Here is a 16,868-nt window from a genome sequence, read left to right as displayed (position 1 = left end):
AAATGGCAATCTTTCAATTCAATTCAACACCTGTTTGCTGGACTCGTGAAAAACTGAAAAAGAAGAAATGGAGAGCTTGGCTGCTTGCTGGAATAAAGCAGGGAGAGAGAGAGAGAGAGAGAGGGAGAGAACTAAGAAAAGATCACATTCGGTTATTCAGAACACAGCCGAGAGAATGGCAGGGGCAATGATCCAAAAATAATTCATAATAACAGGTAAGGACCACTAAAAGAAGCGGTTTTAAATTTAACTATAAGTATTCATAACATACAGTGTTGATTAAAATCAGTTGAAGATAAACTATAGGGGGGAAAAAATCTGTTTTAAATAACAACATATGACATAACTCTGAGTTTGTTTTATGCTACCCCGGGCTTGAGGCGACTTTACTCTAATCAAGCGCAGACTTTCATTAGACTTTTAAATTTTCCACCTGATTTGCACAGTAAACAAAGACAAAATGAGCATGACTGCAACAGCAGAGGCTATTAGTGGGATTTATTTTGTCTGATGAGGTTCAGAACAAGTCCTAGTTATTAATGAAATAATGATGCTTCTTTTTATTATTACTCATCCATAGCAAATGACTCATTGCTTAATGTCATATTTCAGATAAATACTATTGCTATCACATTTCACACTGTTTATATATGTCATGTATAGCTTGAGGTTTAGAATCTGTTTTCTAATTTGCTATCTCCCAATAGTCATAATGCTTAATATAAATGATATGTAATATAAATCCAAATTGGCAGGCATAGACGAGTGTGTCTTCTTTTCCTTGCAGTGGAGAGGGAATTAGATTCATTCTGCTTCAACATAAGGAACTTGTGTTTAATTCTATTAAATACATTCACTGGTTTTCACAGTCCTCATTTGTAGGAGCTTTTTTAAGTTACTTATTCAACCATTTCATCTTGGCATGGGCCATGCAATTCTACCACAAAAGCCTGAAGGTCTCAAATCCAGTTTGCCTGAGGCTGCAGCTTTCAAAGTATTCTATGGTTTAACTCTTAAACTACTTCCATATATAGAAGGCAATCTGGCTACCAATCTAGCAACATAGCAGATGTTCTATTGTAGAGCATAGTGTATTAAAATTGTTCTACTCTCAGCCAAATCATCTCATCCTGCATGAATTCATGGACCCAATCTGCCTTGTGTCAACAGTTTAGGCTGGTGGTGGTGTAATGATGTGGGGAATTATGCAATTTTGATTTCTGGAACGCTTCACAAAGGAGTTAACAAATCAGGTAACACAACGCTGAAAATACTTCTCTGAATGGCTCCAATGCCGGGTTAAAATGCAGTGTTGTGCCTCTGTGCTACCAGGTGAAATAAACTTTAACAGCACAAATATTATAGGAGTTTCAAGAGACCATTAAGCTATAACTGCAACTGCAAACAATAATTTTCATGACTGGCACAGACCAAGTACAGATCTAACGGCCATGTATGCTTAAGCCTTCACAGAAACTACCTTGTGTTACTCGTAATAAACCTTCAACAGCCTTATCAAAATAAAAAATCCTTCATGTTTAGCATATCCAAACTGGTGGAAATTGGTACACCCTTTCTGCTCTCTCAAGCACAGTCTTTTTAAATGCCAATGATGAAACTGAGGAGAAATTTAGCATAAGTGTAGACCTCTACCCAGCTCCAGTGCTCTCTGAGGAACATCGGCATGCTGAAGTGAAAGTTCACATTCATATACTGTGATCCTGTCAATATGCCAGGCCACCATGTGCCTCTTATGAACACTACTATATCAAAAAGCTCTATATGCTTCTTTGCTATCTCAAAACTACCAACGTCAGCAGTTTCATCTGCAAAGCCAATGGAGCGCCAAGGACACATGTTACTGTTTAGTAGAGAGCAATGTGTGTTCTCAAATATGTTTTTATACAGCTGTGCTTAGGCCTCATTGCATAATGTGAACCTCAAGCACATGAGTGAGAGCTTTTAATAAATAAATAAATAAATGAATTTTTTTTTTAAATTTACAGTAAAATGTGCTGACCTGGAGATTGAGTTAGTCTGGTGGCCAATGCAATGGATCTTCAGCCAAATGACATCAACATGCAATTACAATTAAAAGTTCATTCTGGTAAATCGGGTCTATTATATACTTACACTTCTTAGACATCAGTTTCCATGTATAATCAAAGACAGTGCTGGAATAAAAGAAACAGCAATTTGCTTAGGCAACCATCTTGCGAGTAATTACACATTAGATTCTGAGATTAGGTTGTAAACGAGCACACACAATCTATTCTACATTTCAATTTAAATAACACTTCTACATTTCAATAATGAGCTGCTTAAACAAGCGAAAGTTTTATAATTATGGACTGCTAATTAAAGTTCACTTCAAAAAACACTGTGCTTTTATTTATTGCCTACAGGGCTTCGACTTTAAAGGGCTCTTTTGTAGGAAGGAAAAAAAAAACTTCAAAAACACTACAGAAAGGCAGCCTTTTTAAAAGATCTCAACTAAACCATTACAAAGGCAAGAACTGCAAGGTTAGACATGGACGAATTCTGTACATGCGTACATATGTGTACGCTTCTCTGTGGCACAATGTGCTAATTTCAGAAAAACGTTCACTTTGGGGAGAAAGAAAATTCAATTTTGTCCCATACTCGTAAGCATCACCGGAAGGCATACCCGACATTTCCAATTGGAGTGCATTAAGAGATTTTCTGAGAAAGTAAACTGTCCTCTACCAAGAATATGACCTTCTGCAGTAAAAGTGCATGGCTTTCAGATTCCATCTACAGTGGATATAAAAAGTCTACACACCCCTGCTCAAATGGCAGGTTTTTTGTGATGAAAAAAAATTTAATTAAACATAAATCATGTCAGAACTTTTTCCATCCTCAATGTGAAATTACAATGTATAAAAATTAAGTGAAAAACAATCAGAAACATTTTAGGGAGAAATAGGAAAAATTAAAAAAGTTGCAATAATCTGGTTGCATAAGTGTGCACACTCTTTCATAATTGGGAATGTGGCTGTGTTCAAAAGTAATTATCATACAGCTGTTATCAATGAAATTACTCTGATTAACCCCAAATAAAGACCAGCTGTTTCTGTAGAATTTTCTTCACATCTTCTTGGTTTCATCTGACTGCTGAATCCATGGTCCGCAAAGAACTTACGAAACATGTATGGTATCTCACGTGTCGAAGTGTATCGATCAGGAGAGTGGTATAAAAGAATTTCCAAAGTGACATTACAAAAACATGACTTCCCTCCAAAATTTATAAAAGGACAAGACAAAAACTTACCAGGGAGACTGCCAAGAGACCTACAGTAACATTAAAGGAGCTGCAGGAATATCTGACAAGTACTGATTCCTCTCTGCATGTGACAATAATCTCTCGTATTCTTCACATGACTGGGCTGTGGAGTAGAGTAGCTAGACAGAAGCCCTTTCTCACAAAAAACATCCAAGCCCAACTAAATCACCCCAAACCAGGTGGCAAGATGTGTTATGGTATGATGAAACCAATTCCAAGACGTATAATAATTCCACAATTCCAAAACCTGGAATTAGGTTGGCACAAAAAAAGCACATCACCAAAAGGATACTATACCGAAGGTGAAGCATGGTGGTGGCAGCATCATACTTTAGGGCTGCTTTTCTTCAGCCAGAACTGGGGCTTTTATCAAGGTGGAGGGAATCATGAATAGTTACAAATACCATTCGATTTTAGTGCAAAACATTCAGGTGTCTGCTAGTAAGGTGAAGATGAAAAGGAATTTTTCCTTTCAGCACGACAATGACCCAAAGCATACATCCAAATCAACAAAGGAATGGCTTAACCAAAAGATCATCAATGATTTTTAATGGCCTAGCCAAAGCCCAGATCTGAATCCAGCTAAAAAACTGTGGGGTGACCTGACGCGGGCTGTGCACAGGAGATGCCCTCACAATTTTGATTGATGTAGAATATATTTGCCAGAAAGAGTGAGAAAATATTGCCAAGTCAAGAGGTGCCACGCTGATAGACTCTTACCCAAAAAGACAGAGTGATGCAATTAAGTCAAAAGGTGCTTCAACAAAGTATGAGTTTAGGGGTGTACATATTTATGCAACTAGGTTATTCAAAAAAATGTTTCCTTTTTTCCCTAAAAAGTTTCTGATTGTTTTTACTTTATTTGCAATTTCACATTGAAGGTGGGAAAAGTTCTGACTTATATGATTTATCTTGGTTCAATTTTTTTACATCACAAAAACCTGCCATTTTAACAGGAGTGTGTAGACTTTTTATATCTTTTGTATCTGGAATAGTTATTGCCTGCAATCAGAATGCTCAGAAGAGCTGATATGAAAAACAGTGCCACTATACACTTGCAAACTAGCAGCTCGTAAGCATTTTTTCTAGGTCTCTTTTACTTTACTTTATCTCTGGATGGATGTGGTTTAGGAGCAGGCTTTAGTGAAAGCTTCCATTTTGAAAAAGCAGCTACCAAAATTCAAGGAAGAAAGAAGGGCAGGGAGTTTGCTTGACGCTACTTTTTCCACACTTGCATCCACATCCAGAACGATTTCTGACTCACTTGGGTGCAGGGCTCACAGGTTTGCTTTCAACATAGATATTCCTTCCGATCCATGGACCGATTGCGCAATTCCATACATCACTTTTGTGCGTGCAGGTTTGCACGTTAGGCGCAAGGTTCGCCCATTTGCTGTTTTTTATTACTTTCCTTTGGTACCAACACTCAAGCTGTGAAGTACAGTGCTTTTTGGATGCAAAACATGTCATCGTGCAGGAATACCTGCAAACAAAGAGTGTGTTTTTCATGATGATCTCAGTGCAAGCACTCGTACCACAAAGGTGAGCTAATTACAGTGCTCCAGTCCTATGAAAGTGTGGTTTCATACTTCAATGAGGTGTTCTGTTTTCCTCATACCATCATGACAACTCTTTCCCGAAACTCTTCTGAAACTTATAATAGGAGGTTACATGACAAGTTGACGGAAACACGTTACTCAGCATACGGCAGAGATCACAGATAGCCAGCCCCAGACCACCATTTTCAAGAGGACCAGGGATCCATCATTTGAAAACAGGTTTCACACTCCAAACACCAAATGCACTGAACTCTGTGGGTAAACAAGGTCAGAAAAAAATGACCTTAATGTGAGGAAATGGTTTCCTCTGACATTTTCACTATTCAATTGCACACCCTGAACTAAAATGAAAGAATTCAAAAAGATCTTTTTCAAAATCAGTTTAAAAACCAGATAGTTCTCAACTATCACATAACCAGATCAGGTACAGTACTCATGGCTAATTTCACAGTACAGACAGGGACATCATTTTTTCTTTTTTCACAATTCTTCATTTTTCTTCTACTGTTTTTTATCCCCCTGAAAATTTCGCTCCACTAGCATTTTCTCTTTAAAACTCATCATCCCATCTACAAAATTACTCTTACTACATTACAGCTAAACAGGACATACAGCTTCCTATTAGAACCAGACAAGGGACATGCAATACAACCAGTACAACCTGTGAATTTTAAACAGCTCTTCAATTATCATCTTAAGCAAAAAAAATAAAAAATCATTAATTCATCAACAAAAATTAACAACGATAGCAGCATGACGGTTGGCTTCGATGCCCCCGACAGCTTGAAAGTAAAAACCTGAGTTTGTGGCTCAGTGTAAAGTTTGCCGTGGATGCACACTGCCTCCTTGAGGCCACAAGCTAGTCCTGAATATTTACAGCAAAAGCGTATGTGTCTCAAGTTTGGGGTCCAAAAAAAGATTCATTTGACTTTCATCCATCAGTGGGTGGCATAAACAGATAATTGTGGAGGAGATGGACACACACGTACAGACACACACGCACACACGCCGCTTTCAGGACCTAAATGTGACTCATTGTTCTTTTCGCCCACACATCCATTTGAGACAGCACAGGCACATTATGCTTTCCTCTACATCTCTTCTTTTTTTTTTTTTTTTTAAATGTCTCACAGTTCAAAAAAAAAAAAAAAAAGCAAGCCGAGCTGCACAAAAAAATCTTATTAGAATCACAATCTCAATGTGTGTTTCTGTGTTAATTCTGCAGCCTTTGCATTATTCCTCTTTGTGATCATAAAGGTTCTACCACATGACCTCGGGTGCATTAGGAGTCTACAGAAATAAAAAGGGAGAACCAACGTCAGAAAACTACAGCGTGAGTGAAATTTAAATTGACCTAAATAGCTGCTTTCAGTAAAAAGAGACAAACATATTTGTCCGATGCATCTACTGAATATAACATTCTCTATTAGTAAACGAATAATGACTACATGACTGAAATGGATGCTGAATGAACTCTGAACTCGCCTGTAGCACACTACACATAAATTGTGTTTATCAAGACTGAGTTTCCCCCACAAGTGGCTTATAAATCGCTATCGACTGGAGAACAGAAACATGTTATGGCTATTTATTGAACCAGGCATTAGTACAACATGCTTGCTTTTTCCTTTCAACTTTAAAGGGACACACTGTGCTTGTTCTTTAATAAATAAAAAATTTTTTTAGCTTTGGCAGATTACTGTCGTAGAAGAGGAATTCAAAAAAACCTTCAGGACAGGCTGTTACAGGAAAATAATCTGCTGGTAAAGAACACCACCACCCCATTATTTATTATTTTCCTATAACAGCAAGTCATTTTCACTAGCATACTGTATACGGTACAGTATAAATGTGCAGACAAGCTGTCATTCACAAACATTCGCTAGGAAAATGAAGCTGATGCAATATAAGAAATACACACTGAAAGGTGCAGTAGCCTTAAATTTTCAGACGTAGTAGAAAAAAAAAACTGCCAGAGCGTAGCAATGAATGTGCTGTACCCATCATCCAGGAAATTAAGTGTTCAATGGAAACATCTAATTATGGCTACCTACCATAAAGCTTGTACTTTTAATTGTTTCAATTAGCAATGTTTACTAGCTTATTAGACTCATTAATTGCTACCAAGCTAGCAAGCAATGCTTAGCAAGTGCCACGGCCCAAAAAGCCTGGGCAATGTTTCTCGCTCATACAGAGATGTGAACATTTACGAACAAACAATTAATAACAGTTTATTAAATTAACAGAATATTAAAGCAACGAATGACTTTTATCAAGTCGATTAATTCCAACTTGGTGTTCTCACTCAAAACACCAAGGATGACTGCCAAATTAGCAAATTAGCTAATACTTTTTGGCTAGCACGACAGTGCTTATTGACTTATTCAAAGCTGGTAATCACATTTGGATCAAGCATGCTCATAGTTTTCTATGCCAACATTGTTAGATTGATTTTCATACAATTAACGCAAGCAGATCATTTCTTTTTAGTTGTACAAGCCGAATTACTTAACCCCTAACTCCAGACCACACTGCAAGTCTGACGTTGTCCTAAATGCAACACTCAATAGTGATTTTAAGCAATGATGGCGGACGGAAGAGAAAACACGTTGTACTACACGTGTGGTCTAGCATTATCATCACGATCTCTGTTATACATTTCCTATGTACGTGCATAACAGATGCAGCAATACATTTAACCCCTGGTCCCAAGGTATTGTTTTCCCTAAAATGTACCGTGTATACCTTTAAGAAATTAAATCTGCATCACAGAACATAAGGCACATTTCAGAGCAACTATTCAAAAAGTATTTACAAAGGCTTTAACAGTCAGTCTACATTAATACCGTAATACATTGTGTTCATTTACTACAATAATATGCAACTTTCAGATCAAGTTTAGTCTTTACATTTTGTTCTTACTTATTTTCAAGGATAACACTTAACAGGATTTATTTTCTAAATTGTACTGCACTACTACATTTACAAAATGCAATTTTGTAAAGTTAATTTGCCATTGCCAAGTAATTGTAAAATTATTTTATAAAATTAATTTGTCTTTGCTTTTTTAATTTTGATAAAAATAAAATTTCCATTGCTGATTAATTATGAAATTAATTTTCCATGCCTGTTTATTTTTTGTAAAATCAATTTGCCATTGCCATTTAATTTCTTTTTGCAAAATTTTCAGTAGAATGTACAGACATATGTTCCTTTATTTTATTTATTTTATATTTTTTTCTTTAAGTCTGTGATCGCTACTGTAAACTAAGCCAAAACATAAAATCAAATGTGTAATTGCATAAAATAAGTATATACTTTATTTATTTAGTATTAAATAGTATTAAATATATATAAATATATAGTTTAATGGCAATTAAAGTGACAATTGGTGTGAAATTATCTTTTTGTTGCTCAATGCCTGATGAAGATACAGTGCTTTTTTAAACCAATAGCAACATATGTCTTGCGGAAGGGGCGTGGCCTCAGATTTCTTTTTCTCTCCACTGATAATTAGAAAAGTGAATCCATCGATCATCGCTTAAAGATGGATGCTAAGTGCTTTCCATTAAGCTTTGTGGACTGTGCATTAGTCACCATTACAGCATATGGCCTCTGTTCTGTCACTGAGAGGCAAGGGGAAAAAAACTCTCCATTTAGAAGTTATCAAATCGTCTGCTGCTAAATTGAGTGTATTACATAACACAAGTTTATAATAGCAAAAAAGGATTTGTAGGAGCATGTAATTTTTTTCATGTTTTTTTCTGACAGATTCTTTTGAAAAGCTGTTTAAAAAAAAAAACTTGCTTACCTGGCGTACCTACCACGTAAGACCATGTGAAATATTTTCCACCTTTTCTGTTTACTTTACACAGTGCCAGCCTTGTGTGAAAACATGCAAGGGAGTGCAATTAAAAATTTCCACACCTAGAATGGCTTCAACATCACTTGCTATTTCAATTAGTGAGACTGACAAGAAATTTATTTCCATGCAAAAATAATTGGCCATCCATAGAGTGATTTAAAAGCCAGTTCTTCGTGCCTGCATCCTAACCTCTCTCAGCATGTGCAGGGAAGTTGCCCAGAATTAATTTGCCATTGCCATTTAATTTCATGCTGCCTAGCATTTCTCATGCATGAAAGCTACAGCAGTGGAGTACAAACACCAGCCCACATAGCCTCTATGTGTAGGATTAAAAATAGTCACCCTACAGATGTTGTGGGTCTGAAGGATTACCAAAGGCTACAGCTATGTTAAAATACAAGTTGCTGAATCAATGCTGCTGAAAACTCACGAACAATTCCCTTACACATGCCACTCTTTCAGTAAACAAAATGCAAGGCAAAAATGAAAGTGCAATGCACTGGATGTTGGTTTCTGTCATTTAAAACCTTAAATGTGCATAATTTTCACCCTAAATGTCTGATCATGTTTGGTGTCTGCTTATATAGTTTTAGCCTAGAGCTACAAGGCTAACTGGAAGCCCCTACTGAAAGCCCCTACATCTTTTTTCCTGTAAATATCTGCCTCAAACCACATCCAGTTCTTCAGACTGGCGGATGTGGTTTAGGACACTTCCTGTAATCTATGACAAAACAAAACTTCACTGTATAGTTACAAGCAGTAACATTATAGTAACATTATATTAGACACTTTAGGCCCCCACTCACAAAACTGAAAGGTGAAATTGTATCAGTAAGCTGAAAGTTATGTGGACCATTTATTCATTCATCTTTAGTAGTCACGTTGTCCTGATTAGGGTCGTAGTGGAACCAGAGATTATCCTGGGAACACTGGAGGTATGGCTTTACAAAGTCAAAATTTAAAAATGACATATCTAGACATTTGAAGTATTCATTAAATATATAGAGATTTGGGCTTTTTGTTTACACAAAACTTTTTGAAAACGCCTACTGTTACTTGTTACCTATGTTAGCCTCATTGCTTCTTTGGAAACGTAAAAATAAGCGCCAAATATATCTTGGATAACTTTACAAGTCTTTTTACATTTTAAAATAACGGAAACATTGGAAAGATAAGAAACTTTCACATTATTATACCTAACAATGAGTAGACAATAATGGCCATTATGTCTCGTACTACCTGTAAAACTAAACTTACTTTCTTGATAAGCTTCACTATTATCTATAGCTTTTCGGAGTTAATTTACTATCAACTGCCAATAAAAGAACTACATGAGTCCTTTCAGTTTTATTACATTAATGGACGTACTAAAGTTACGTCTTTCCTGCTCACTCAAGGGCCACATTAAAACATTACATTTTTATATTTACAACTATTCCTTTAAGGGCAATCCTTACAAAAAGGAAAAAAATGAATAAATAATTATCTTAAAATATGACAAAATCTACATGCAAACTTTGCACTCAAAGTTTCAGTCTAATAAAAAGTTTTTTTTCAAGAATGGAATCTAACTAATTAATTGTTGTCAAAATAATGGAAATGTGAGAAAACAAGATCCTGAGACTTGACTATACACAGACTGTAATGTGCCATCCGACTTAGTGCTATGTGTTTCGAATTAATAAATGAATTCCGTCCCTTTAGGACTGCATAATATAGAGTTTATAAATCATTACTGCAATATCTCCCTACAACAATCACTCAGGGTTTTAATGAGTGCTGTGAGCATTCTGAATAAATTCCAGATTTGGAGATTACTAAGAATTTTGGGGGAAAAACAATATTGTTTGAGACTGTGATTTGCATTGTGATGATTGCTCCAGGCCCTTACTGGAGGTTTACATGGAGTTAAACATTTGCCAAGCATCATTACAAACTTATGTTTTTCCCACACAAAGAAACTGAATAGCAGTTGCTGGTACCAGTGTTTATTACAACAAAACTAGTGTAATGAACAATCAAAGTCAGTCAAAGCAATAAACTTATCTTCACTTATGAAAAAAAGAGCAATAAATAAAAAATTTTTTGAAAATTCTGGCAACATATTTTGTACCGTTATGAATTTACAAGTATAATGCAATGACATTATCTGTATCTGTTTACCTGCTCCAAATACCCATATCTGTATTCGGATTTAAGCCCAAAGTGGGCGTGACCTAAATGGAAATTGTTTTAGTTAAATATGAACCCTAACACTACTGCCCTAGAAACACAGGAAATAAACACAGAAGTAGAAATGGCAGCACAGTCAACATGGTGTGTGAATTTTTGCTCTCAGAGTTCAACCTCAACCTCAGCTACATCACTCGAGTTGGATGCATCTGCTTCTGATATTTTCCAATAAATTTACTTTGTTCTATTTCCCAGTATGCCTGGAGCAGTAACCTAATTTAAACCACGGTGACCCTGACCAGGCAGTTACTAAGGATGCTGTAAATGCTTTGTACAGAACCACATGTTCATGTGTTCACATGTATAGCCTGTGTTCTTATTCTACATACTGATCAAAAAAGTTCTCTGATCAAGTAGGTTACTTGTTAGATACAGTCATTCAGTCTTCTCTCTGCTGAGGACTGACAACCTGTTAGCTGATGGAAAATAAGGTTTATTTGCAATTTCATGACGGTTGTAAGAAACAGAAAAGAGTCTGGTTCACAACTGCACTATTTCTGTCGACCAAGCGGATGACGTGTTGGCTGCTAATTGTGTGTATTTCTGCTGAAATTTCAATTCTGGAGAGAAATACAGAAATCCATATTGTATATGATCACTGTCTACAGTGTCAGAAAGAACTGAACATGTTTGCAAAAAGCTGCAAAGAGCAAACTTTGTGTAAAAAAAAAATGGTGTCGTTCTAATTTGGGGAAATAAAACACTTCTGTAGAAACAAGTCTGTAGAAGCACGTCAAGCTTTACCAGCTGGTTCAGGAGCTGTGACTAGGAACAAGTAAAAAAATCTATATAATGTTTTAGATTAGAGGAGAAAATCCCTCACTCCCAATGTTAGTCATCACACCATGTATCTTCTCATTTGCATGAAGCTCAACGTTATCACATATCTAACAGCTGAGCCACTAAAAATGATTGGATTCTGGCCGCTTTGTCACTGCTGGTGTGAATGCAGGATAAGGGCTCTCCCAGATGGACCAAAGAACACTTTATTGTGCAAGATGGAACCATGTTTGCTTTCTAAGAGTTTGTTTCCTTTGCATCTGATTTACTCTAGAAACTATAGCTTAAACTAAGAAGCTGATTATGAATATAAGGGGCTTCAAAAGCGCCAGACTAACAACTCTAAACCCATTCTAACAACTCTAATCAGTTTCAACACTTAATCATATTACCCCATTGTCTTGCTGCTTTAGTGTGATTACTGCTCTGATCTCCCCTGGATTTCAATAGATAAAACGTCCGGCCATCTGCGTGTGCAGTGACATCCCTCGCACTTTCGGGCCTATAAGCCAATTACTCTCCTGACCGAAGCTAGATCCAACAGCAATAACTAAAACAAGGTGCATCAGGGTTACACACTAGGATTGCACAGAAATCTCCGCAGCCATAAAGAGGAAATGACAGAGAGACAGAAATAAAAAGAGGAGAGAGCAAAAGATAAATAAAATGAATGCATAAAAAGCTCACTTTTTTCATGCCTTCATTGAAAAGTGTTTTTCAAAAAAAAAAAAAAGAAAAGAAAAGAAAAGAAAATTAGGCAAAGAGCACTTAAATCCATCAGATGAGCTATGGATTAGTAAGCAAGTAAACAGCCAGAATGATCTGCAAACCTCAAAAGGGCTGAAGGAGAAAATGCTTAGTATTTTTCTCTGCCATCTGTTCCTTATTGAGCTCAGCCTTCGTGGGGTACAGGCTTTCACCAACACAACTTTGGCTTAAAAGGACATTCTAGTTTCTTCACTAAACAAATCTACAAAATTATGTATAAAAATCATGAACGCAGAATTTCACACCTTTGTACACTAAGGCATGGAGTCGTGTAAGGAATAATTATGTAAGGAATAAAACACGATGAGGTGTGCTGTTTAAGGAAAATAAATCAATGATGCCAAGCGTATAGCCATTATCACCCCAAAGTTGATCATTTTCCTCTAACAGCACATTCTGAAGTTTTCTGCTCCTCAAATACTACAGAATTCCCTCACCAACCTCTCTCTTTCTCTTTTGTGAAGTTGATAAGACAAAAACATGTGTCATTTTATCAAGAAACCAGAAAAGACAAAGCCCTCTGTCCTGAAAACTCTTCCATGGCAACCCTGACACTGGAGACTCCTTCCAAAAATGCTAAATAAACATCTTCATATAGAAAGCTTCACCATACGAGTGATGAGACATTTTTCTTCATTAAATAACGACACATTTTTAATCTGAATTACATTGAATTACATTGTAATAAACACACAACAAAGGAATGCCATAATGGAAAGATTGTGACCCTTTTGGATCAGGCACTTTTTTCCAGGTGAGGCACTGGCATTGGCATTTATTGGAGTCATTACAATTATTTCCTAAGAAACCATGCCCACTGCAATATAAAGTGTGCTTCTGCCAATCACAATCAAATATAGGGCGACTCCCAACTTAAGCCAAGATAACAAGCCCATTAACAAATGTTAAGTGCACTTAACAACATTTGAGATATTTAATGATTCTCCATAAAGCTTTTGTCAGAGCCAGTCATAAAGATCAGAAAGAACCTTTAAACCTGTCAATGACTTTTTCTCAGTTACATTAATACTATATATTTAAGTAGGTGCCAAATTCAAAAATGTGCCTGTACGTGTTTTTTTTTTTTAAATAAAGAATCTGTTTCACATTTCATTTGCATAAAAAAAGTAACGGTCTCTTTCACGTTACCTAGCAATAGCACATGATTAGAGCTTCATGAGGCATTATTAAAGATTATAAAAAGCTTCACAGAAAGTACTACCTACTAAGTGTTGCATCCAAATGCAAAATCTGAAAAACATCATCATTTCCTTCACCTGTCTGCACTATTCATTTTTCAATATTTCGTTGATGTGTACTGAGTAAATAATGAGGTGTCGTTATTCTCTGCATAATGTGAAGCCTCACGGGAGACAATAACCCATGTCTGAAACTGAACATATTCCGTAGTCAGCATATGCAAATAACAAGCTCATCCATACCCAAAACAAGTCATCAACCTTCTTGAATGAGAGAAAACACTATGAATGCTTGACAAGCTGGTATCTATTATGCAAAGATGTCTCCAGCACTTGCCCTGATACCTTGTAAATAGAATCTGCTTCTAAATACTAACAACAGATATGATCGCTAGCTTTGACTCGCGAGATCTGCCAATTACAGTGTACAACCCAGGAAATCAGTCACAGCTCAACGGACAGTAATCGTCACTCTGTGATGACTCGTCCAGTCAACAGTGAGGGCATGAACAAGTTCAAGGAACGAACATCAAAAAAATAAAAAAAGTCGATTTTTCACAGAGCAAATTGGAAAAAAACAGAAATGGTTTGCACTTAGCATGCACTTCCTATGCATTTCCCAATACTTAAAGATTTTTTTGTTAAAAATGAAATGCATTAATGAGAATTATTGAGTTAAAGGAGAAAAAATACTTTGCTCCTAAGCTGCTGAGAGTCACCCTGGAAAGTCGGTAATAGCCTCATCACAAAAACCTTGCACAGAAACCTCATATATCATCACACTCCAGGCTTAGACACAAAAAACCGTCCAACTACTTTCACAGAGTCATCATCAGATGAAGCTGAACATAGAGGATAAGACGGGGAGTGAGATCTGAAATGAGTCTCAGAAAATTATTCAAAGGACAGATGGAAAAGGATTCAGGAGTAATGCAGAGTTAGTCTTAGCTGAACACGTAAGACATTTAATATGTCTAATTTTTTAACTACTGAAATAGCAGCCAGTTATTTCAGCAAGCTAGCTAATGATAATTAACTCCATTAGCATTAAATGGTGGATTGTGTATCGCTTAAACTCTCTGACAGCCACTGCTATATCTTATGTGAAGTAATTAAGAAGGCCCATATACCTGTCACACAGTACTCTGCACTATAATCCTCTGTACTATTGTATAAAACTGATCTGGGAAATGTTCTACAGGCTCGATATTTTCAACTTTCATCCCGAGTTCCCCACATATAGTGATATTTTGGCACCGCGTCCATACTTCCTGCCATAATCCTTTCCAAGACATTAACACACCATTTAATTAATCAGCATCAGCTTCACACAAATTGATCCCTAGTGCTTTGAGTGTGTGTGTGTGCGCGCGCGGACATGTGTGTATGTAAAGAGAAAAGACATATGAGCACTAGGGGGCAGCCAAACACAACAAACTGGTGCTTCACTAGGCCCAAACAGCAACACTGAGTAAAGCAAGTTCATATGCTGGAAGCTTTGATTGAAATTAAACATTAAGCACAGGTCCAAAGAGCTTACCAGCATTCACGATGGCATCCACTTCCAGGATGGTAATGTCACCCTTGTACAGAGAGACTTTGTCACACAATGAGACAGGGTTTTCCTCCTCTACCTCTGGCTCTGAAAAGCAAAGGAACATTTGTAATTCTGTTTTCTCTACCAAGTTATTCAGTCTACACTAAACATCAATAAAAAGACTGTGGCAATTCCTGTATCTTATTATTACACAGTAATAAGGCAAATAAGAAAACGACTATGGAAATGCAATGCTTTATGTTAAAAGCTATTGGATTTCTGGCAATATAATATTTTTCATTATTTTGTCAATAAATGCTTGTGAAAAATTGAACCCAAACCATGCTCTGGTTCTAAAATATTATGCAAAATCAATAAACCATATTGATTTAACTTCAGCTCAACAAGTGAACAAATAAGAGAGAATAAGAGTATAAGAGAGCAAAAACATACTTTAAAGCACAATCATTTTAATTTAATTTACCCAACAGTTTATGCAGGCATCATGGAAGACAAACTCATTAAAGTGACCTTGAATATTTTATTTAATATTCTGAATTGAAATCAAACGTGGCCGAAACATTTCATGGACTCAGCTGGCTTAACATCTACACAAGATCCCCGTCCAAGTGACTCAACTTTCCCTTAATTCTCACTCTTACAACATTAAGATAACTTTAGGTAAAGCAGGAATTAGTATTGATTAACCCCATTAATGTGCATTCAGCTACCATACAGTGCACTCACAGATCACACTCTATTCTAGATAAGAATACATAATTATAGATCTATAATTACAGATCTATTACAGAAATGAGACTAGTGTTAAACGATGTACTTTTATATAATCAGTTATTGAAGGAGTGAGTCACCTCTGTTTGACTCTACACAAATTTACAGAATCCTACAAATGTCTAAAAACCTAATCGTCATGTTATATCATTTGTACTGAGTCAATACAGAGAGTTGACCTGTTTTTGTTTAGTTTTTAATATATTTTAAGTGGATTCCAGATTGCCTAGTAAATGGAAATATTTGTGTCCCCAGACAGTACATTTAAAACCCTTATTTTAGCAGTTTCGGTTTCTTTTAGAAACTTTTGGTTTCTAAACCTGTTTTGTAACAAATTACCAACTGAAACTGACCGCCCTTTGCTGAGGAGAAAAGCAGACAACACCATCATTAGCAACCTGACAGCAGCAACCTCACTGCAATGGCCTCCTACTGACATCTCCCTGAAGCTCCATCCTCTGCTCTACATGGCATTTGTTCAACCACCAGCTGGTTCTAAAACACTAAACAGCACACTCTTCTAGTATAATTTACTCAAAGAGCTTTTTAAGTGTTTCATCTGCTCATCTGTGCATTAAACAAATCAGAGATTTATTTCCAGACTTCATGATGTAGCTACAGTAAAACATATGGGACTAGATAAGAGAGGAAACAAAGCATGCCAAATTATTGGCATGGATGAAAACATGGCAATTTGAAAAATCAGGGCAGGTTGCAAAGTCCATCTATGGCCAAGAGTCAAGAGAGCAAAACTGACTGTACTCGCCGGCCTGGATGGCATACTCTCTGCCCCCTGTCAATCAGAGTGATCTATCAGAATGATCAGAGTGAG

General features: G+C 36.5%; 1 protein-coding gene across 5 annotated transcripts in view; it reads right to left on the bottom strand.

The window, feature by feature from the left end:
• macrod2 (mono-ADP ribosylhydrolase 2) overlaps nt 1-16,868 on the bottom strand; it is a 549,845-nt gene that overhangs the window by 527,377 nt on the left and 5,600 nt on the right. For all 5 annotated transcript variants that reach the window (XM_053233012.1, XM_034302907.2, XM_034302906.2 and 2 more), the window contains exon 3: nt 15,248-15,349. In XM_053233012.1, coding sequence (XP_053088987.1) covers nt 15,248-15,349 — 102 coding nt within the window. The remainder of the gene's footprint in view (nt 1-15,247; nt 15,350-16,868) is intronic.

The sequence above is a fragment of the Pangasianodon hypophthalmus genome, chromosome 3 (genome assembly GCF_027358585.1).
Source record: "Pangasianodon hypophthalmus isolate fPanHyp1 chromosome 3, fPanHyp1.pri, whole genome shotgun sequence".
NCBI lineage: Eukaryota > Metazoa > Chordata > Actinopteri > Siluriformes > Pangasiidae > Pangasianodon > Pangasianodon hypophthalmus.
This window is presented reverse-complemented; position numbering and strand designations above follow the sequence as displayed.